The sequence below is a fragment of the Pan paniscus genome, chromosome 5 (genome assembly GCF_029289425.2).
Source record: "Pan paniscus chromosome 5, NHGRI_mPanPan1-v2.0_pri, whole genome shotgun sequence".
Lineage (NCBI taxonomy): Eukaryota > Metazoa > Chordata > Mammalia > Primates > Hominidae > Pan > Pan paniscus.
The window spans coordinates 190,853,818-190,876,452 of record NC_073254.2 but is presented as its reverse complement, the minus strand read 5'-3'; the positions used below and the strand labels follow the sequence as shown (position 1 = coordinate 190,876,452).

At 40.6% G+C, this 22,635-nt stretch overlaps 1 protein-coding gene across 3 annotated transcripts; it reads left to right on the top strand.

The window, feature by feature from the left end:
• The first annotated feature begins 9,383 nt into the window (after nucleotides 1–9,383).
• On the top strand, nucleotides 9,384–22,452 carry PDCD2 (programmed cell death 2). Of its 3 annotated transcripts, none has more exons than XM_003821659.5 (6): nucleotides 9,384–15,297; nucleotides 15,853–16,095; nucleotides 16,412–16,543; nucleotides 19,491–19,594; nucleotides 20,592–20,705; nucleotides 21,851–22,452. In XM_003821659.5, the coding sequence occupies exons 1-6, from the start codon at nucleotides 15,015–15,017 to the stop codon at nucleotides 22,007–22,009; spliced, it is 1,035 nt and encodes a 344-aa protein (XP_003821707.2). In that variant the 5' UTR covers nucleotides 9,384–15,014; the 3' UTR covers nucleotides 22,010–22,452. The 3 variants fall into 3 exon arrangements, with proteins under 3 accessions (XP_003821707.2, XP_008973398.2, XP_063461642.1); XM_008975150.4 differs by lacking the exon at nucleotides 21,851–22,452 and adding an exon at nucleotides 20,906–21,080; XM_063605572.1 differs by lacking the exon at nucleotides 19,491–19,594 and having other exon boundaries at nucleotides 20,592–22,452.
• The last annotated feature ends 183 nt before the right edge of the window (nucleotides 22,453–22,635 follow it).

Below are 22,635 nucleotides of genomic sequence, written 5' to 3'. Positions count from 1 at the left end.
TTGCTCAGACTCAGGTATTTCTTCACAGCTGTATAAAAATGGATGAATACAGGCACCATCCAATTGGTTGAGAGCCCAGATAGAACAACAAGGAAGAGGAAAGGTGAATTATCTCCTTCTGAAATGGAAACATCCTCCTTCTCCTGCCCTTGACATCAGAACTTCAGGGTCTCAGAGCTTTGGCCTCAGAATCAGAGTTACACCATTGGCTTCCCTGATTCTGAGTCCTTTATATCTGGAGTGAGCCATGCTGCCAACTTTCCTGGTTCTCCAACTTGGAGACAGGCTATTGTGTAACTTCTCAGCCTCCATAATTATGTGAACCAATTCCCCTAATGAGTCTTCTCTCATCTATCTATCTACATATATCCTATTGATTCTGCCTTTCTGGAGAACCGTGACTAATGTTATTACAATAATACAAAATTCACTAGTTTATATAGAAGACTTGGTTTTTGTCTTTGCCCCATTTTATATTTGTATTATAACTGTGTATCTGGAAAATGGAACAGGTTTTTATCTTCTTCATATGAGGGCCAAAGCTTTTTTCTCACCAATATTTTTGGAGATTTTTAAGATTTTCTTTTGTTTGGACATACAATCTTATGGAGGCTGAGAAGTAAAATTTTTTCTATTTTATTTTTCAGCCCCAGGTGTTTGCTTTTGCAGATTCTTGAGCACATTGAGAGCCTCCAAGGCATGGAGTGGGGTGCCTAAAGTTTCAGTGATTACAGGGAGTTGAGAGACTCAACTGGGAAAGGAAAGGTCTAAAAGGAGGCAATTTGGAAGATAAAAATTTTCTCAAAGGAGTAATTAAATTTCTAAATAATTCTTAGTAAAATCATGTAAACAGGAAAGGAAGTAGAATTAGTTCCATATTGGTGGAACACATAGTCAGCAGAGGTGTGAGAAGGGAGAATTTAGTCAACTGAGAAGTTCCCATGAAAGCAGCAAGATCAAGATCACAGAGACACCTTGAAACAAAAGCCAGGAATAACTTCCAACTCAAGAGGAGAACAGAGAGGCCTCAAAACCAAAGCTAGGATAAGAAACTTGTAGCCCAAGAGTTACCTTCCAGACAAAGAAGCCTGAGATTCCAACCCAACTTCAGAGAGTACTCACTCAAAATGTTACTGAAACTGAAGGCTTTTTAATGACTTAGCCATGCCTGCAAAAGGCATTTCCTAAGGTGGCACAGAAGACGGAGCCCCCATATCCAAAGATAGCCAAGGAGAAAGAAAGACCCCTGTTGCCAGAGCCAGTGGGCAAAGGCAACAGAAAAGGAGACAAGGGTCCTAATGGGATGAGATCCTTTCAGATTTAGGCTTTTACAAACTCCTGAGAACTGGCAGGTTGACAGCCATAAATGGGGTACCAACATTTCTACTCATCGGATTACAAGTTCTCAGGCATCCAAAATGATGAACAAAATGACAATTTCTAGGGCTTCTGTGGGAGAATATGGAAAGGTCTTTTTGAACCTTCTAATGCTATCAATGGAAGAATGATGAGGTTCATAAATTTGGAAAGGAGACATTTCTTCATTTTTATGTTTATTTTTATTTTTATTTTTTTTGAGACAGAGTTTCACTCTTGTTGCCCAGGCTGGAGTGCAATGGCGTGATCTTGGTTCACTGCAACCTCCACCTCCTGGGTTCAAGCGATTCTCCTGCCTCAGCCTCCTGATTAGCTGGGATTACAGATGTCCACCACCACACCTGGCTAATTTTTTTGTATTTTTAGTAGAGACAGAGTTTCATCATGTTGGCCAGGCTGGTCTGAAACTCCTGACCTCAGGTGATCCACCTGCCTCGGCCTCCCAAAGTGCTGGGTTTACAGGCCTGAACCACCACACCCAATGAGAGATTTATTTCCTATAAAGGGTTGCGCCTGAAGGGTTGTCCTCCTGACAGGCTGGGAAGCATAGCCTCCAGCCAGAAGCCAGAAACAGATGCTTCAAAGAGAAGGTAAAGGAAATAGTAATTTATGCTGAGTGGAATGGCCAAATACATTTATTTAATAAGCTCTAGGAGGAGTCATGAATTTTTATGGAAGGAGAAATGCATGCATGTGCAGTTGGGTTTGTTGCTTCTTCATGGGTCCCATGTACAAAAAATGGCAGTGTTAGCATGATCCCAGGGTGGAGTTTTCAGCCATCTGACAATAAAAGGTGAAGCAGAGGACATGAAAACTCGCTCTGTGCATCCTCTGTACACTGGCCAGAACCTCTCCATCGTGGGTTGTCTCTTATCAGGCAAGAAAGGAGAGGTTGATATCAGTGGTGGAGCCTTTGAAAGGGCTGGTTTCTGTTAAATCCTTAGGGAAGAAAGCCTTATCATGGTTAGCAAAGGAAGGGGTATAACAATGTGTATGTGACCTCCATCATCCCATCCTAGCAAAGCTGAGAACTCAGTTTTGAATGTTACTCTGGGCTCCCCTCAGCCAAGAGTGGGTCTGTTCAGTCAGTTGGGAGCTTAGGATTTCATTTATCATTGCTAATGGGAAAGAGTATGCTGTCTCCATGGCAGCTGAATTTGCAAGAAACTCCTTGGGTGGGGTTAAGGGCAGTTGTATTTTTCTGGGAGTTCTGCTTTAATTGGATAAAGTAAGTTCTGGTAAGATTTCTTCCTTTATCTTCAGTATCTCAAGTGTTTTCATTTAAATAATCTTTATAACAACTTTTGATGTCTGAGTGGAGTCCCACACAGTCATCTATTGTAAGACTTTCTGATTCCTTTTTTTTCCTTTGGTCATTATGAATAGGGCTTCTGTAAATAATTGCATGGTAGCTTTTGTTTGGAAATAACATCAAAGTAGTTGTCAAAATACTTAGGAATGTGATTTTTGGATTGTAAGGTGAGACTTGTTTAGCTTTAGAAAAAACTGCCCAACTTGTAATGGGGAGGAAAAAATTTTTCTATGTTTTTGGAATTCTTAGATGGGACCCTCTGTAAAAACTGACAGACTAAAATGAGAAAAACAGAAAAGTTTAAAAACACGTATACCTTATGGATACATGGGAGATACTCAGGGAAAAATGAGTAAATCTCCAACAGGTGGCTTTCAGTTCAAGCATAAATACTGTCTTCAACTTAAAGAAAGAAGATTTGAGGTGCAGTATTGGGGAGTTAACCAGCAAAAGCACATTAGACAAGGGTAAGGTTCGTTATACAGACTTAAGTCCACGCATTCTCCATTGATAAGACTCTTTAGTGATTTAGTTATCCTTCTCTTCTTGTTGTCGAGAGAGGTAGCTTTTAAATGGTGATTTCCTTTATAGATGTAAATTTTCCTTACACAAGTGTAACTTCTACTCTGTTTTCACAACTTCCTTTGTTAGCATTTTTTTTTTTTTTTCAAAATAATCAGCTTGGAATAATTCTTAAGCCAAAGGGACATATTTTGTGGTGGCATATTCTGGTTTCCTACCATTATATTTTAGGATGGCATATTTTGGTCTTATACACTGTGTTCCACCGGCAATGAAGAGTTCTTGTTTTTCCTCCAGCAATTTGTCATTTTGTAAAGAGTTTAGCAGTTCTAAGAGCTATACACCAGCTGTGCTATCTCATTGTGGTTTTCGGTTCTCTAGTATGTTGAGCATCTTTTTGTATGTTTACTTGCCATCTGTAGATCTTCTTTGGTGAGGTTCTGTTCAGATCTGTGTGCATTTTCAATTGGGTTGTTTAACTTATTGTTTAGTTTTAAGATTTTTTAAATATATTTTGAATACAAATTCTTTCTCAGATCTGTATTTTGCAAATATTTTCTTCAATATGTGGCTTGTCTTTTTGTTCTCTTAACAAGGTCTCTTCCAGAGTATAAACTTTAAATATTAAGAAATCCACATTGTCATTTCTTCTGTGTATATCAACCTTTTGTGTCATTTGTTAAAATTCATTACCAAACCCAAAGGCACATAGCTTTTCTTCTATAGTTTCTTCTAGAAATGGTACAGTTTTGCATTTTTAGTGTAAGGATGATTTTGAGTGATTATTTGTGTAAGTTGTAAAGTTTTCATCTACACGCATATCATTTCTTATGGTTTCCAATTAACTGTTCCCTATTTCTGGGAAAGACACAGGATAGTGGGCTCTGTTAGAGTAGATGTATGACATTTTTATTGCAGAATGAATGATGATTGGGGCATCTTAAGAGGAATTCTAGGGTGTTTCTTTCTGCGTAGGTACTTCTTCTCCCACCTACCCACAATTGACAAGTGCCCATCCACTCCAGCACTAGGGATGCTACTAATATGTGAATTTTTGGTGGTCCCTCCAGGTGAGGCCTCCCAGACTTCCCCTTTTCCAGGAGCTTCCCGCTCCTGTTCATGTCTAGCTATCTACTCTTGCCCAACTTGCCAAATGGTGCATTCCTCATCTTTTGCAGGAGGAGTTAATCCTCGAGGATTGGAACCTAATTATCTTTGGCAAATGGATGTCACACGTTACATGTATGTGTGCACAACTTTTCTCACTTTGCATAACAAAAGGTTGGGAAATAGGTAAAATAATAACTTGGGGTAGAGGTTATGCTTGTGTTTCTCCAGGCCAAAATCAAGAGCTGATTTGGATACCATCAAGATACCTGAAACCTTATCATGAGCCAGATGCTGAGGAAGAGATTCCAGGAGGATCCTGAGGACCCCCTGGTTGCAGCCATCTCGAGACTGATGCTGAGGAGGACCCCAACTGTCACGAGCAACACCCATTGAACACAGCCACCCACTTGGGGACATATCAAGAAGCTGTCACAGAAGGCAGAAGAAAACCTGAGGAAAGCAGGACAACCAGTCACAGTGAGTAATTTAATGGTAGCTATGACAGCGGTGATCACCATTGCCATGAGTATTCCTTCAACAAGGGCTGACACAGAGAACAACTGTACTTATTGGGCATATTTATCAATCTTGGCTGGCAATAATGCCTGGATGTAATCACTCTATGACACACACATGCTTTCTGATCTCAGTATTTACCATAATAAATCTGCTCCTATAATTAAGGCATACTGCCCTCAAAAACCTATTTGTAAACAGGATTGGACCCAGTTAGAAAAAATGAATGTACTTGTTTAGGAAGAGTGCATTGCAGAACAGGCAGAGGTGCTGCACAATGCTTCCTATGGAATCATTATTGATTGGTCCCCTAAGGGGATGTTTGGCTTGAATTGCACCTCTCAGTCTGCATGCCACAGCCACACTATGTTCAGCTGGTCTGAACAAAATGGTCAGATGGTAGAAATGATAAGAAGGTCAGATGGTAGAAATGATAAGACATGGCAAGAGTTCCTATCATCTGGAACCATGGCGGTATAGTGGCACCTCAACCTCAAATGATATGGCCCACTCTAGGAGCTTAAATAAAGATTTGTGGAAATTATTAATAGCTCTTAATTAGATCAAAATTTGGGAAGGAATTTAAAAAGCATCTAGAGGGACCCTCTACAAGCTTGTTTTTGGATATTGCAAAATTAAAAGAACAAATAAAGCATCCTAGGCACACCTGACCTTAATGCCAGGAAAAGGAGTGCTTAAAGGAGCTGCAGACAGATAAGCAGCTAGCAACCCATTAAAATGGATGAAAACACTTGGAAGCTCTGTGATTTCAATGATGATTGTGCTTTTAATCTATGTTGTTTTTGTATAGTCTGCAGATGCGGATCCTGACTCCTGCAAGAAGTAGCTCACCGTGACAAAACTGCCTTTGCTTTTATCACTTTGCAAATCAAAGAAGGGGGACACGTTGGGACTAGGCCCCCAAAATCTGGCCATAAATTGGCTGCAAAACTGGCCATAAACAAAATCTCTGCAGCACTGTGACATGTTTGTGATGGTCATGACGCCCATGCTGGAAGATTGTGGGTTTATCGGAATGAGGGCAAGGAACACCTGTACCACCCAGGGCGGAAAACCACTTAAAGGTGTTCTTAAACCACAAAAAATAGCATGAGCGATCTGTCCCTTAAGGACATGCTCCTGCTGCAGATAACTAGCCAGACCCATCCCTTTATTTCGGCCCATCCCTTTGTTTCCCGTAAGGAATACTTTTAGTTAATCTATAATCTATAGACACACTGCTTATCACTGGCTTGCTGTCAATAAATATGTGGTAAATCTGTTTGAGGCTTTCAGCTCTGAAGGCTGTGAGACCCCTGATTTCTCACTCCACACTTCTATAATTCTGTGTGAGTGTCTTTAATTCCTCTAGTGCCACTGGGTTAGGGTCTCCCCAGCCAAGCTGGTTTCGGCAATAACCAACTTTTGATTTTATTACTTTCTCTGTTTTTTGGGTCTTCCATTTATTTCCACCCTAATCTCTGCTATTTTCTACTTTCTGCTTGATTTAGATTGTTTGCATTTCCTTTTTCATTTCTAACGGTAGAAGTTTAGATTATTGAACTAAAATCTTTCTTTTTAAATATAGGTGTTTACAGCTGTAAATTTCCTTTTCAACACTGTCCTGTGTCCCATAAATTTTGACATGGTGTATTTTCATTAATCTCTACATATTTTCTAATTTCCCCTGTGATTTCCTTTTTATCCCATAGGTTATTTTGTTTAATTACTACTTATTTGTGAATTTCTCACATTTTCTTCTTTTATGGATTTCTAATTTCATTTTATTGTGGTTGGAAGACATACTTTGTATGACTTCAGTCCTTTTAAACTTATTGAGACTCGTTTTAGGGCCTAACACATGGTTTATCCTAGGGAATGTTTCATGTGTATTTGAAGAATATATATTGTGCAGTTGTTGGATGCAGTATTATACAGATGTCTGCTAGGTCTATTTGGTTCATAGTGTTGTTTAAGTCTTCTATTTTTTGTTGATCTTCTGCCTAGATCTGTTCATTATTGAAAGTGGGATATTAAAGTCTCCAACATTTATTGTTGACCTGTGTATTTCTCTTTTTAAGTTAGTTTTTGTTTCATTTACTTTGGTGCTCTACTGTCAGAGGTATATATGTTTATAATTGTTATGTCTTCCTGATACATTGACCCTTTGATTATAAAATATCTTTGTCTCTAATAATTCGTGCATTAAAGTCTATTTTGTCTGGTGTTTATATAGCCACTTCAGCTGTCTTTGGGTACTGCTTGCAGAGTATATTTATTTCCATCCCCTTTCTTTCAACCTATTTGTTTTCCTGAATGTAAAGCAGGTCTCCTCATATAATTGGAGAATGGTGGTTGTTTCTGTCTGTGTTTTGTGTTTTAATCCATTTTGCCAATCTCTGCCTTTTTTATTAGAATGTTTAATTCATTTACATTTAATTACTGATATGGTAGGATTTGTGCCTGTCATTTTGCTCTTTATTTTCTGTATGTTTCAAGTCATTTTACTCTCCATTATTGCTTTCTTTACTGTTAGATATTTTTACGTGCCATTTTATTTCTTTGTTTCTTTTACTCTATTTTCTTAGTGACTGCCTTTCAATTAACATTTAATTTCAGTTATCATCTTAATTTAAAACAATCTAGTTCAGATTAATACCAACTTAATTCAAATCATACACAAAAACTTTACTCCAATATAGCTCTATTCCCATCCCTCTTATTTGTGGTATTACCATCATGCAAATTAAATTTTCATATAACATTGTCAAAACATTTTTATTGGTATTGTTTCCTGCAGTTGTCCTTTAAATCAGAGAGAATGAGTTACAAGCAAACAAAAATACATTTATACTATCATTTTTATATACCTATGTAGTTACTTTTAACCGTGCTCTTTTTTCTTCTGTAGATTCAAGTTATGTGTAATGTTCTTTTATTTCAGCCTGAAAGAGGAGGCCCTTTAGTATTTCTCATAAGGCAGATCTATGAATGACAGATTATCTCAGTGTTATTTGTTTATTATTAATTTGGGAATATCTCATTTTTTTTTATTTTTCTTTGGTTTTTGAAGGCTAGTTTAGCTGGATATACAATTCTTAGTTGGCATGCTTCTCCACCCCACTGCCTTCCCAAGTATGTCATTCTGCAGCATTTTGTTCTCTGTGAGTTTTTTACAAGAAGCCAGCTGTTAATCTTACTGATGATCTCTTATACAAGATGAATTGTTTTTCTCTTGGTGCTTTCAGGATTCTCTCTCTCTTTTTTGGCAGTTTGACTATGATGTGTCTAGGTATGGACCTCTTTAAAAAGTATGAGTAGGATACACTTAAACTTTTTAAAATATATAAATTTTAATCAAATGAAAAGCTTAATGGAAAATTTTCGCTATTATTTCTCCAAATAGCCTTTCTGCCTTTTTTCCCCCTTGTTCTCTCCTCTGGGACTTCCAGATTTGTTTGATGGTATCCCACAGATTTCTAAGGCTCTGTTCATTTTTCTTTATTCTTTTTTCTTTCTGCTCCTCTGATTGGCTAATCTCAATGTACCTATCATCAAGTTTGCTGTTTCTTTTGCAATCTCTAATCTGCTGTTGAGTGCCTCTAGCGAATTTTGTATTTCAGTTTTGTAATTTTCAACTCTAGCATTTCTTACTTGGTTCTTCTAATTCTCATCTCTTCATTAGTATTCTCTATTTGGTGAGATATTCTTATACATTCCTTTAGTTCTTTAGAAATGGTTTCCTTTAGTTCTCTGAACATATTTATAATAGCTAATTTAAAATCTTTGCCTAGGAAGGATAACATCTGGGCTTCCTCATGGACAATTTCCATTGACTTCTTTATTTTCCTGTTGGGAACAAGCCCCCCAAAATCTGGCCATAAACTGGCCCCAAAACTGGCCATAAACAAAATCTCTGCAGCACTGTGACATGTTCCTGATGGCCATAACACCCACGCTGGAAGGCTCTGGGTTTACCGGAATGAGGGCAAGGAACACCTGGTCCGCCCAGGGCGGAAAACTGCTTAAAGGCCCAGGCTGGAGTGCAGTGGCGCGATCTCGGCTCACTGCAAGCTCCGCCTCCCGGGTTCACGCCATTCTCCTGCCTCAGCCTCCCGAGTAGCTGGGACTACAGGCGCCCGCTACCACGCCCGGCTAATTTTTTGTATTTTTAGTAGAGACGGGGTTTCACCGTGTTAGCCAGGATGGTCTCGATCTCCTGACCTCGTGATCCGCCCGCCTCGGCCTCCCAAAGTGCTGGGATTACAGGCGTGAGCCACTGCGCCCGGCGTAAAGGCATTCTTAAGCCACAAACAATAGCATGAGCAATCTGTGCCTTAAGGACATGCTCCTGTTGCAGTTAACTAGCCCAACCTATTCCTTTAATTTGGCACATCCCTTCGTTTCCCATAAGGGATACTTTTAGTTAACTTAATATCTATAGAAACAATACCAATGACTGGCGTGCTGTTAATAAATATGTGGGTAAATCTCTGTTTGGAGCTCTCAGCACTGAAGGCTGTGAGACCCCTGATTTCCCACTTCACACCTCTATATTTGTGTGTGTGTGTGTCTTTAATATCCCCTAGTGCCGCTGGGTTAGGGTCTCCCCGATCGAGCTGGTCTCAGAATTTCCTCTGCATGGGCTTTTGTTTCTTTGTGTATCTCATATTTTTGCTCAAAACTGAATATTTTAAAGATTAGGATGTGGTAACTGTAAGCCAGACTCTTCCCTCTCAAGGGTTTTGTTGTTGTTGCTGTTGAATTTTTTAGTGACTTTCCCTGACTAATTCTATGAAGTCTGTATTCTTTGTCATGTGTCTTTCAGTCTTTGCTTAGTGTGCTGAGTGGTCAGCTAATGATTAGAGATTTCCTTAAATGCCTTGAACCTATGTCTCCCAGCCTTTGTAGAGTGGCTTTGTATGTGCTGGGACACATCTTCAACACTCTGGCAGTCCAAGTCTGCTTTAGCCTTCACTTTCTGATTGCACAGAACCCCAGAGTCAGATGTAAAACATTACAGCTGCCTCAGGTCTTTCATGGCCACGCACAAAGCCCTGCCCCTGTGTAGCTGTCTAGATTTCTGGAATATATCAGAGCTTTTCAAAGCCTTCTTTGAACATATCATTCCCCAGGATTTCTTTTTTTCATTTTTAAAAATTGTGGTAAAATACACATAACATAAAATTTATCATCTTAACCATTTTTATGTGTACAATTCAGTAATATTAAGTCCAGTAAGTCCTCATTTATCATGGATAGATTCTTGGAAACTGTGACTTTAAGCAACACTACTGGTAATAAAACCAATTTGCCATGGGATGATTGATATAAACAAGAGTTAAGTTCTTGTAACATATTTCTGGTCACAAAAACATCAACAAACATCTAAATAAAGACCCCAAATATTTCTCATTTTAAACATTGAAATAAATGTGAGCTATACATTTAAGAAAGATTGATAAAAACAAGATAATTTTTTTTGGAGATGGAGTCTTGCTCTGTTGCCCAGGCTGGAGTGTAGCGGTGCGATCTCGGCTCACTGCAACCTCCACCTCCCAAGTTCAAGTGATTCTCCTGCCTCAGCCTCCCAAGTAGCTGGGAGTACAGGTGCGCGCCACCATGCCTGGCTATTTTTTGTATTTTTAGTAGAGACAGGGTTTCACCATGTTGGTCAGGCTATCTGCAGCTTTTAACAATTGAGTAACACATACTCCTATGAACAAAATTTGGAGCACATTTGGTTCTCTCTACCCGATTTCTCCAGAATTTGGAAACTATAAGTATTCTTAACTTATGACAATACAGTTATTTGCATAAGTGCACTAAGAATCTGTTTTCATTTGTAACAGGACACAATTGGGGGAACTGGTTGTTTACCAATGCTTTTACTTGACTTACGGAGCCAATTAAACCCCCTTGGAAAAACCGCCCTCATAACTTTGTCTACACAGCTCCTGTACAGGGTTCCTGACCTGTGGTAAGTAAAGAATGTCACTTTCTGACAGGCCCAGGAGCCTCAAGTTTATCTTGGAACCTCAAGAGGAGAGGATCACCCAACTCACAGGTATTTGATGGCACAAATCCATGGCTGGGCTCAGCTTTTAAGAAGTCTTATCTGAAATACCCTCTGTGGAACAAAGTTCCATCAAAGCCAATTTAAAAGCCAATGTTAAAAAATAATTATTCTTGCTGCACTGTATACAAATAATTCGGCCAAATATAATAAGGCAAACCTATCATGATTTGTCTTTAGTATAAATGGGAAACTAGAGACTGGAAAACTATAGTCCACCAGTTGTTAGATTCTAGTCTTGCCTAATGTTTTTCAATTTTTATCATTTTCTACAGTTTGGACCAAATTCTAATTTTTGTGGGCTACAAGTCTTCAAAATAATGTTTTCAATTTTTTTCCTCTTTTTTTCCCTATTTTTCCTAATTTGGAGTCACTTAAAACTAAGCTGTCACTAAACTAAGTCACTTAAAACTAACTTTCGTGAAGCCCTGTGAACTGAAGTAGACAACTTAAACTTCAGAAGAAAATAATGGGAAACTATTTACATACATAAGCCACTTTCATACCTGCTTACTGATGTATGGACTTCAGAGTAATGTGGCCTAGATCAATTTTCCAAGATTGTTCTTATTGTTCTCCCTTCCTCCCCAAATTTTCTCTTGATAGGACATTAGACTTCACAACCTTCTAAAAATGAGCTTTCCTAATAACTCAGGACCTACCCTTCTAGGAAAAAACCATCCTAGCCATGAGAGAGCAGATAAAACCTGGGAACAGAAACTTATTTTCTTCAAAAATGCTTTCTCCAAAAATGCTTTCTCCAAAATATTTTAAAAAAGAAAAGGGGGGAAATGTGAAAGGAAATTACCTTGGAATCCCATAATCACTAAGCTAATGGGAAAAGTCAAGCTGGGAACTGCTTAGGGCAAACCTGCTTCCCATTCCATTCAGTCATCCCTCTGCTCACTGAGATAAATGCATGTCTGACTGCCTCTTTTAGAAAGGTGAATCAGAAACTCAAAAGAATGCAACCATTTGTCTCTCACCTACCTGTGACCTGGAAGCCCCTCCCCACTTCGAGTTGTCCCATTTTTTCTTTGAGTTGTCCCACCTTTCCTGACCAATATTCGTTTTACATATGTTGATTGATGTCTTATATCTCCCTAAAATGTATAAAACCACCCTGTGCTCTGACTATCTTAGGTACATGTCGTCAGGACCTCCTGAGGCTGTCACGATCGTGTGTCCTTGACCTTCCCAAGAAAAATTTTCTAAATTAACTGAGACCTGTCTCCAATTTTTGGGGTTCATACAGGTTAAATTGTAAAAGATCTGTGTCAGAGGAGGAAGTCCATTCAGAGGGTTGGGGGGCCTTATTTTATTTTTGGTTTATAGGATTCTGACCCTTTTTATTATTTCAAGTTGGCAATGAAAAAAACAGCAAAAGTATATAGGACTAAGGATTCTAGGCTGGGTACAGTAATTCACACCTATAATCCCAGCACTTTGGGAGGCCAAGGTGGGAGGATTGCTTAAGCCCAGGAGTTTGAGGCCAACCGGGGCAACATATGAGACCTCGTCTCAAAGAAAAAAAATATGTAGAAAACTAGAGAGAATAAATTAAAATTCCAATAAGAGAAATATATTAACCTGGAAACCTACAGGAAATGGGTGATTGCCTAATAAAAATACACATGAACAAAAGGAATCCTAAAATAAGAAACATACAAATAGGCCAGTTAGTATAGAAAAGCTTGGAATGATGCTTAGACATCTCTCACTGGAAAAGACCCCAGGGACATACAGATTCAGAGTTAAGTTTTAACTGAATTTGGTTAAATTTGTTGACCTTCAACAAATCCTGATTTTATTTAAAATGGTCAAGGCCTAGTTGAGGGAAGGGGAAAGAAGTGATTTTCTTCAATTACTTTTACGGTATAATTTCTGTGAAAGGAAAATAAAACTCAGGACCACAAAATCACTAAACCAAAGGGTAAAGTCAAGCTGGGAACTATGTCAGGCAAACCTGCCTCCCATTCTATTCCTAAATAAGATAGCTGCCAAGATAAGAGGCTACGTACCTCCCTTAAAATTTGCCCACAAGGAAATTCCTTGTGGATAAAGGACAGACAGAACTCAAAGTTATCTCTTTAAGGTGCACCTGAGACAAATGCATATCTAATTGCTTCCTCTCCCCTATTGTTTACGTAAAAATGATAATTCACTGAGCCAGACTAAATTGTGTATTCAGTGGAAGGCTGATCAAGGACTCAAAAAAATGCAATCTTTTGCCTCTTACTACTCATGACCTGGAAGCCCTTGCCTCAAGTCCCGCTTTACCTGACTAAAGTACATCTTACACATACTGATTGATGTCTCATGTCTCCCTAACATGTATAAAAGCAAGCTGTACCCTGACCACCAAGGGCACATGGTCATCAGGGCCTTCTGAGGCTGTGTCACGGGTGCAACCTTAATCTTGGTGAAATAAACTTTCTAAATTGATGGATGCCGGATGTGGTGGCTCATGCCTGTAATCCCAGCACTTTGGGAAGCTGAGGCGGACAGATCAACTGAGGTCAGGAATTCGAGACAAGCCTGGCCAACATGGTGAAACTCTGTCTCTACCAAAGATACGAAAATTAGCTGGGTGTATTGGCACACACCTATAATTCCAGCTGCTCAGGAGGCTGAGGCAAGAGGATCGCTTGCCCGGGAGGCGAAGGTTGCAGTGAGCCGAGATCATGCCACTGCACTCCTCCAGCCTGGGTGACAGAGCAAGATGCCATCTCAAAAAAGAAAAAAAAAAAATTGATGGAGAGTTAACTTTTGGTTTACAATGTAAATGTTTATTTAAAAACAGACATTATTTTATGTACCATTACAAATATACTGCTACCCAGCTGCTCGGGAGGCTGAGGCAGGAGAATGAACTCGGGAGGCGGAGGTTGCAGTGAGCCGAGATCGCACCATTGCTCTCCAGCCTGGGCGACAGAGCGAGACTCCATCTCAAATAAAACAAAAACAAAACAAATATACTGCCAACTAAACTGTGATTTTGTCAAAAATAAATGTTGTTGATGACTTTCCATTAAAGCCACTGTAGTAGCCCAGGGAAAGCTTCCTTTTTGTCCTCTGAAGGTTCACTGAAAAGTCAACTGACAAAAGGCACATTAATTGGAGAAAGGGCATACAAATTTATTAACATGCACATGGGGGAGAACTAGAGTGATTTTGCTGAAGCCCCAAATGGGGTTCAGAAACTTATATACCATCTTGAGGTTACAGAATGGGGGTTTGGATTGTGGCATAACAGGTTATGCGGGTGGAGACCTGGCTGACAACCACGGTATTTTATGTAAATGAAACCTCCTAAGTAGAACTCCTTAAAGAGAACAGATGGTACATGTTTCTTTCAGACCTTTGCAAACCAACTGTAAAATTCTAAACCCTCCAACCGACTGATGGACCCTCTGCTTGCCCAAGGGCATTCTGAAGTCAACCTGAAAAACTAGTTGAGGCAATGATGGGAAGTGGGGGTTGGCCATGCCTCATTATACACTCCTCCCTTGGAATTCAGGTACAGCAAGCCAGCACTAACATTAAAACAGAGACCTTAAGACTGACAGAAAAGACTCTTCTGCAGAGGCTTCTTCATTACTCTCAGGCGCACAGGATTCTTGGTTTCTGCTGTAGGGTCCTCACTTTACCTGTTCAACCTTCATTTATCTTTCACTGCCTCCTCTTGGTTAGCACTTGGCCAGCGCACAGGTTTCCCACACCCTGAGGTGGACACCAGCAGGGAAGGTTTGAGGGAGGGCTCTGCCTCCCTGGCGGCCACCCGCAGGCCCACAGCAAGACATGTGCAGAGGTGAGCGGAGCGCCGTCACCAGCTGCGACTCTCCCAAAGACCAGAACCATCCCAGAGCACCCGGAGCCACCAAAAAAGCGGCTCGGAGGCGGAGGCGCCAGGGGCGGGGCTGATGCCGAGAAGTTTCCTCTGCCCCGTTCCCTCGCATTGGTCCTGCAACCGCTCTCGTCAGACGCGTTTCCGCCTCCTGTCCTCCGGAAAGGTGCCCGCCTCTTGCCTTCCGGCCCGGCGCCCGATTTCCGCCTTCCGACCCAGCTGTGGGCTGCGCCCCACGCCAGCCCGCGCCCCGCATGGCTGCCGCCGGGGCCAGACCTGTGGAGCTGGGCTTCGCCGAGTCGGCGCCGGCGTGGCGACTGCGCAGCGAGCAGTTCCCCAGCAAGGTGGGCGGGCGGCCGGCATGGCTGGGCGCGGCCGGGCTGCCGGGGCCCCAGGCCCTGGCCTGCGAGCTGTGCGGCCGCCCGCTCTCCTTCCTGCTGCAGGTGTATGCGCCGCTGCCTGGCCGCCCGGACGCCTTCCACCGCTGCATCTTCCTCTTCTGCTGCCGCGAGCAGCCGTGCTGTGCCGGCCTGCGGGGTGAGCCGCCAGACGGGGTCGGGACGGGGCCATGCCTCCGACGCGTGCGCGGCGTTAATTCCGGGAGCGACCAGGGGGACGGCGGCAAGCACCGCTGCCGCCCCATCCTCAGAGCTCCCTCTCCGCGCTGCCCCAGGAGCACCTTCTCCCGGGCCCTTCCAGGATGTGCTCATTTTTACTACATAAGCTTCTAACTGTGCCCACGCGCATTGGTAACCCCCAGCTTTTAATCAGTGGGTACCAGGTATGGTGTTAATTCAGATAATAGAAATTGTCTTGGAAAGATGGATCCCCGTAGCTTTTTCGTATTTTTGGCAGTCGTTCTTAACGATCAGTCTTACTAATTTGATTCACTCAAACCACCTCTAGGAGGCAACTCAGTTGCGTGTACCGGACGAAATCTAGTTTCTGGATTTTAAAAGCTTATTCCTGAAAGCAAAAACTTTCATTTCTTTTTTGTTGTTGTTGAGTATTTTCAGTTTTACGTGCAGAGGATAAAATATGTGAATTGCTGTTTTGTTTGAAGATAAAACTTTTCTCTGCATTCTTTTTTAGTTTTTAGGAATCAACTACCCAGGAAAAACGATTTTTACTCATATGAGCCACCTTCTGAGAATCCTCCCCCAGAAACAGGAGAATCAGTGTGTCTCCAGCTTAAGTCTGGTGCTCATCTCTGCAGGGTTTGTGGCTGTTTAGGCCCCAAAACGTGCTCCAGATGCCACAAAGCATGTTACTGCAGCAAGGAGCATCAGACCCTAGACTGGAGATTGGGACATAAGCAGGCTTGTGCACAACCAGGTGGGTAATCTTTTTTTTAAGTCTCAGTTCAGTTTCATCGCCTTTGTCAACCCAGATATTTCCAGGACAACTTTAAAAGTAAAATTAGGAAAGGTATAGTACTTCAAAATTTTTCATGCCTGGAACACCTTTGTAAAAAAAAAAAAAAGGCTGTGAAGTCTGAATCACTAAATAATGTCACCATATAGGCATTTAATTTATGACCCTTTATCTAAAATGCCAGAACTGTAGGGAATATAGTATTTTAGAGACAGCAAATTATTAGACTGTCTTCAAAACTAAATGATTACTAATAGTGCTGTCCTTTTTGTTTCAGATCATCTGGACCATATAATTCCAGACCACAACTTCCTTTTTCCAGAATTTGAAATTGTAATAGAAACAGAAGATGAGATTATGCCTGAGGTTGTGGAAAAGGAAGATTACTCAGAGATTATAGGAAGCATGGGTAAGCAGTTTCAGGACTTCATTCATTAAGTGGTTAAACATAATGCTTGGAAGAAAGGGCTCCATGTGCCTAGAAGAGAGGTACTGAGAGGAAGACTCGCTTTGGAGGCTGTAGCATACAATTTTCAGATATTGCCTCAGGTAAAAATATACTTCCTGGACTTTGTTTTCTGACACATAAGAGGTGTGTTCTGCTCCCTGTAAAGACAAGGGTGGGTATCCAGATGGTCCCATGAGTAGGGCTGCACAAGATGCTGGAGGCTTGGTAAGTTCCTCTGGGTCGCAGATCTGTTTCTCGGGTCGGGATAGTGTGAGTGCCTAGCACAGTGTCGGGCACGCAGAAGGGCCCCTTAAAAGTTTCTCTTTCATCTGGCCAGTTTTAGATACACAATTTTGTCAGTTTACTTACAGTGCATACTCTTGGGTAGTACTTGTGCTGACCAAGTATCTTAGAGGCTTATTTTATTACAGTAGCCAACATTTATCCAGCACTTACCTTATATAAAGGGCTGTTTGTGCATGAGCTCATTAAAATCGTGACAGCAGACCAATGAGTGAGAAACTGCCCCGTTTTGAAGGTGAGGAAATTGAGGTTCTGGGTATAACTTTCTTTGGTCACATAATACTAAATTTTACAATTTGAGCCTTGAGCCATACACAAAACCACCACAAAATTAGATTTATAGACTCAAAATGAAAACATCAGCTTACTGGTTTGTAGTTCATACCAGTCATACATTCCAAAACATGTTTGAGTCTTACTCTGTGCCTGACCTTGTGCTTGATAACAGGGATATAATGGGTAGCAACACTCCAGTGGTCAGATGCTCACAGTCTTATGGAGGAGCCCAAATAATATCTGGGGAAGTTAAAGTCCATGTAATGACTGATAAGAGTACAATACAGGTGCCATGGGAACACGTGACATCACTGAAGACTGCCTGGAAGGGGCCGCACGTGTGTTCATACCTATACGATAAAAATGATAGATAATGAAAATGCTTATCTTTAGGAGAAAGGAGAGCCTAGAGTAGCAGGATCAAGGATGAAAGCTGGACTTCAAATATGCCTTGTTAGTGTAAATGTGACTGTGGAACTGTATGAGTATTTTAAGATTATGGAGTAAAGTAAGTTTTAAAAAGCAGTCCCTAATCATCAAAAGTAAAAAACTCTTGATGTAGTCATATAACCACACTAAGAACTCTTCTAGGTGACTTCAAAACATAGGACAGTACATCTCTAGTAGAATATACCCTGAGAATGAAAAGAATGTAACAGTGTTAGTATTTTGAATAAACATGTTATTACTAGACTGTTGCTTTTATTTTGAGATGGTTGTGTGTGTATTGGGGGGAAAAGGAAACGAGTAATTATGTTGGTGTTACTGAGAACTGAGATGCTGGGCGTAGGAGGAAGATAATGTTGATTGTGTCTACGTACCATTTCTCTCTAAGAGGAACTCCAGGCTCTTTGGAGAGGTGGTTGATTCCAGAACTAGGTCAGGAAATGTTCATATAATGTGGGAACATGGTCATATCAAAGATTAAGGATAAGGATTACTAGGGCCATGTCAGAACTCAAGCAACATGAAAAGGCTCCTGCTTGCAAAAGATGGACAGTTTGAACATCCACAAGGACGCTAACTGCATCAGATATGTTTAATGGGTTCAAAATGATACTTTAAAAAAACTCAGTAATCATCTTTATAGGATACTTGGGAACAGACTCATTTTCAAATTGGTAAATGAAAGAGTTTGCCTTCAAGGGGTACATAACTTAATTATGAATGAAGTGATATGTGTGGAATTTACTTCAGAGTAATGGAGGTGGAAGTGGCAGAGAAAGGAAACACTGGACTTGATAGTGTTGAAACTGATTAATGATATGTGGCGGTTCATTATAGTATTTCCACTTTTCTGTATGTCCAAAATTTTCTAAAATAAAAGGAGAATTGAAAAGAAAAATGCTTCCTGGAGGTAGCTGTGTCTTACCTGAGACTTGGCAGGAGGCAGTAGGGCCTGAGGGAACAGCGTTTACAGTGTCCTAACGGTTATACTGAAACGTTCCATGTATACTTGATGGAACATCAATCTGAAGGCATCCTGCACTTCCTCCATCAGACCTGATGGTGCAAGTGAACACCATCAGTGCCTTTCCAGTTTCATCAAAGCAGTTATTTTAGCTTCTCTGACCCAAGGTATATCAGTTCTATTTTAACGTACATTACAAAGACTAATGGTTATACTTAGAGACACGGGTCTGTTGGGGACAGCAGTGGCTTAGGGTGGCTGTAATCCCAGGAAGGAATGTGGAGAAGGAAATGAACATTTTTTTTTTTTGAGACGGAGTCTCACTCTGTCACCCAGGCTGGAGTGCAATGTCACCATCTCGGTTCACTGCAGCCTCTGCCTCCCAGGTTCAAGTGACTCTCCTGCCTCAGCCTCCCGAGTAGCTGGGATTACAGGCACCTACCACCACGTCTGGCTAATTTTTATATTTTTAGTAGAGACGGGATTTCACCATGTTGGCCAGGCTGGTCTTGAACTCCTGACCTCAGGTGATCTGCCCGCCTCGGCCTCCCAAAGTACTGGGATTACAGGTGTGAGCCACTGCTGCAGGCCAGAAATGAACACTTGACTGAGTGAGTGAGCCTACCAGCTGAGGATACTAATGATAAGAAGGGCTCACATTTGTTGGGTGTCCTGTGATGTGCTGGGCAGTCCTAAGCCCTTGACCATTCTGTTATTTTGAAGCTTTAAGGAGATGCACTAAATGGAAGTCCATATAATAGAGTTGCATGGAGTACCTGGAAATTCAGATGGTCCAACTTGAATGAGTGAATAAATAGGGAAAGCTATCTGATTAAAAGTGGGTCCCCTCTCCATGTGTGAATTGTCAAGTTGTGGGGATTACTCCTGTTTTTCATAATAGTTACGTTGATTTTTCAGGTGAAGCACTTGAGGAAGAACTGGATTCCATGGCAAAACATGAATCCAGGGAAGATAAAATTTTTCAGAAGTTTAAAACTCAGATAGCCCTTGAACCAGAACAGGTAAAGTGGAGCTCATAGCTCCTCATCGTGTTCTCTTCAGGCCATGTTTTATGAGTATAATCTGTAAGAAATAACTTCATAGTAACATTAGTCTGTTCCTTAGAAGCCTATAAAAGCAGGCTTTTGTTATCTTGTTAGAGGAGTTCCTCACACAGATGGGCCATGTAGAAAGGTGTTTTGCAGTGCTGATCCGTTTAGTAGTTACTAAAAGACTAAAGGTTATACTGTTTATCATACAGGGTTCATTTTCTAAAGCATCAGGGGTGGGAGATGAATGAGATGTTGCCTAAGGTACATGAGGTTTAGGCACCATTGGCCCCCCCGCCAGAAAGAAAAAAGGTTATTTTTGCCCATTTCCAACAGGTTAACATTTTCTCCTTAACCTCCCCTACCATAAACGTAAATCACGAAAGAAAACTAAATTCCCATAAACCAGTCACTGGTTCAAATAAATACACAGGAAGAATAGATCTAGGTCTTAAACACTACGGCAGTTTTTAGCAATGCATATGCTTTTAGACAAAATACAGAAAACCACTCAGTTGCTGTAGGAAGCTTATTACAGTGAAATTTACTTATGTTTGTAGTAGTTTTCAAAACACTATGTTTCACTTGGTATTTGTCCCTCCTAAAATTTTTTAACTATGAAGGTAGGCACAGACTCTGGGCAGAATTCTGCAATCAGAGCAGAGGCTCATTCTTAGTCCCTTCACAATATATTCATAGGATTAAGATGCCAACATTAGGTAGTAAAAGCATCATCTGGGAAATATATTTTGATGCCCTCTGAGTCAGATAAACTGAAATAATCACTGAGGTGATTGAGAAGGCATTAATGGCACACTGGCACAGCCAGGTCTGATGGGGGAACTGTGACATGCCTTTTGGGTCAGTGCTACATCAAGAGTAGGAACATTCATGGAGTAGATAGCATGTTACCATTGGAAACTTATAGGTAAGGTATTGATTATTTGAACATGATCTTCATTGATTTTAGATTCTTAGATATGGCAGAGGTATTGCCCCCATCTGGATTTCTGGTGAAAATATTCCTCAAGAAAAGGATATTCCAGATTGCCCCTGTGGTGCCAAGAGAATATTGGAATTCCAGGTATGACCTTAAATAAGGACCATTTAGTGTGTAATCACCATGATTGTTTTTAAACATTAAAAACTTCACCAAGGTAATTTGTGCACATGGGTCAACATGGCAGTACGGAAGGGTACCCTATAATGAAAATCATCAGTTTCCTGCCTCACCTTGGGGCTAGTTCCCTGGAAGGAACTGTCTTGTTTTTTTCTGTTTCCTAGTTTTCAGACACGGTCTATTGACTGACTTCTGTGACAATGAGGATATCTACACTGCTCTCCACCTCCAGTGTGGTTATGTCATTATTATTAGTGCCTCCGTTAACTTTTGTTATTTTAAATAATTTATACCTTCCTTTCTTGTTCTAGTAATTAAAGTCTTTGACTATATACTTTATGAGAGGAGTCTTTACTGTTTAATCTTGGTTTGTGGATTTGTTAGAACAAATGGATATAAGCATTAAAGATAAATGTCCTCCCCTGCCCAAAAGGATTTGTTAGCATCAAAATCCATTTGGGTAGGGTGGAAATGCTCTTGAGCTATGGATTCACTAACCTTACCAAAGTCATAGCTAATATTGGTTCTTTTCTTTGGGTAAAAAAGGAATTATGAGGACCATACACAAAACTCTGCTTGGTTCTTAGTGCCAAAGCTCTCAATGTCCAAATTGAGGTGACAGGATTTGTATAAAGTGATTCCATATCAGGGTGGCTATTCTGCCTATTCACTCTTTCAGTTAGACTACTTCTAAGATTCCTCTCTGGTCTCTATAACTACATAGATAGATGTCCTTTCTGTATTCATTACTAGTAATTAGTGTTTCTTGAGTCAAGAGTAACAACATCTGCAATGATACAAAGTAAAGTAAAAGTTGCCCAAATAGAAGCCTCAGCCCTTTTGAGTGGCATATTAGTAATGAAAATAATTCATTAACAGCCACTTGTGAACTTCTTTCTCAAATGGAAAAGACCAAACAGAAGGTGAGAGGGGCTTTGAAGTCATAAGGAAGTTTTAGATTGTTAAACATGTTAATTGTATAATGTGTATAATCCTGCTTTGTAGTATGAGGATTGAAAGACCAAGATCCCTATAATCATCCTGGCTGAGAAGGTCTCGTGCTCCCTGCTGTGAAGCAGCTTTCTAACTGTGTGTCACCCTCTTCTCAGGTCATGCCTCAGCTCCTAAACTACCTGAAGGCTGACAGACTGGGCAAGAGCATTGACTGGGGCATCCTGGCTGTCTTCACCTGTGCTGAGAGCTGCAGCTTAGGTACTGGCTATACAGAAGAATTTGTGTGGAAGCAGGATGTAACAGATACACCGTAAAGGCATCTTAAAGCCTTGAAAAATGTTAATAATCTTTTATACCTTGCAATTCCATTTCTGGGATTTTATCCTAAGGAAATACTTATACCAAAAATAGAGGTGCAGAGATGTTGACGGATTGCTTACACAGTGTCTACTTATTAGTGAAACAAAAGAAGTGTCCAGTGACAGGGAATTAAATAAATTTTGGTACATCCACAGAGGAAGGCTACACAGTCTTAATTATAACACCTAAATTGACAACAGACATACCATTATAGGTGGTATTCATGGTATGATCCTGTTCTTGTAAAAATATTTGTATGTATGCACAGAAATCTGCAAAGATGTACACTTAGTGAACTGGTTACCAACGAATGGTGGGACTAACTAAAATGGTCTTTTTACTTATATGTGCATTTCTTTTTATAATAAAAATGGGTTATATGCCTAATGAAGTCAAACCATCTCACTCTGAGCATTTCCCACCCTAAGTTTTTTAAAACACAAAAATACTTAGGTAAAACTCCAACAAACTTGTCTGATCATTAGCTGATTATCACAGGCTCTAGTATGTACTGGAAGCCCAGAATATTTGAGAAACACCAAACCTCAGGCTGGTGAGTATGATGAACAGGAAACCCAGT

Excerpts from the sequence above, each read along its gene's own strand:
- PDCD2 (XM_003821659.5), top strand. The coding sequence starts at position 15,015 with ATGGCTGCCGCCGGGGCCAGACCTGTGGAGCTGGGCTTCGCCGAGTCG. Across the intron at positions 15,298-15,852 it reads GTGCTGTGCCGGCCTGCGGG|TTTTTAGGAATCAACTACCC; the intron begins GTGAGCCGCCAG and ends ATTCTTTTTTAG. Across the intron at positions 20,706-21,850 it reads AGAGAATATTGGAATTCCAG|GTCATGCCTCAGCTCCTAAA; the intron begins GTATGACCTTAA and ends CCCTCTTCTCAG.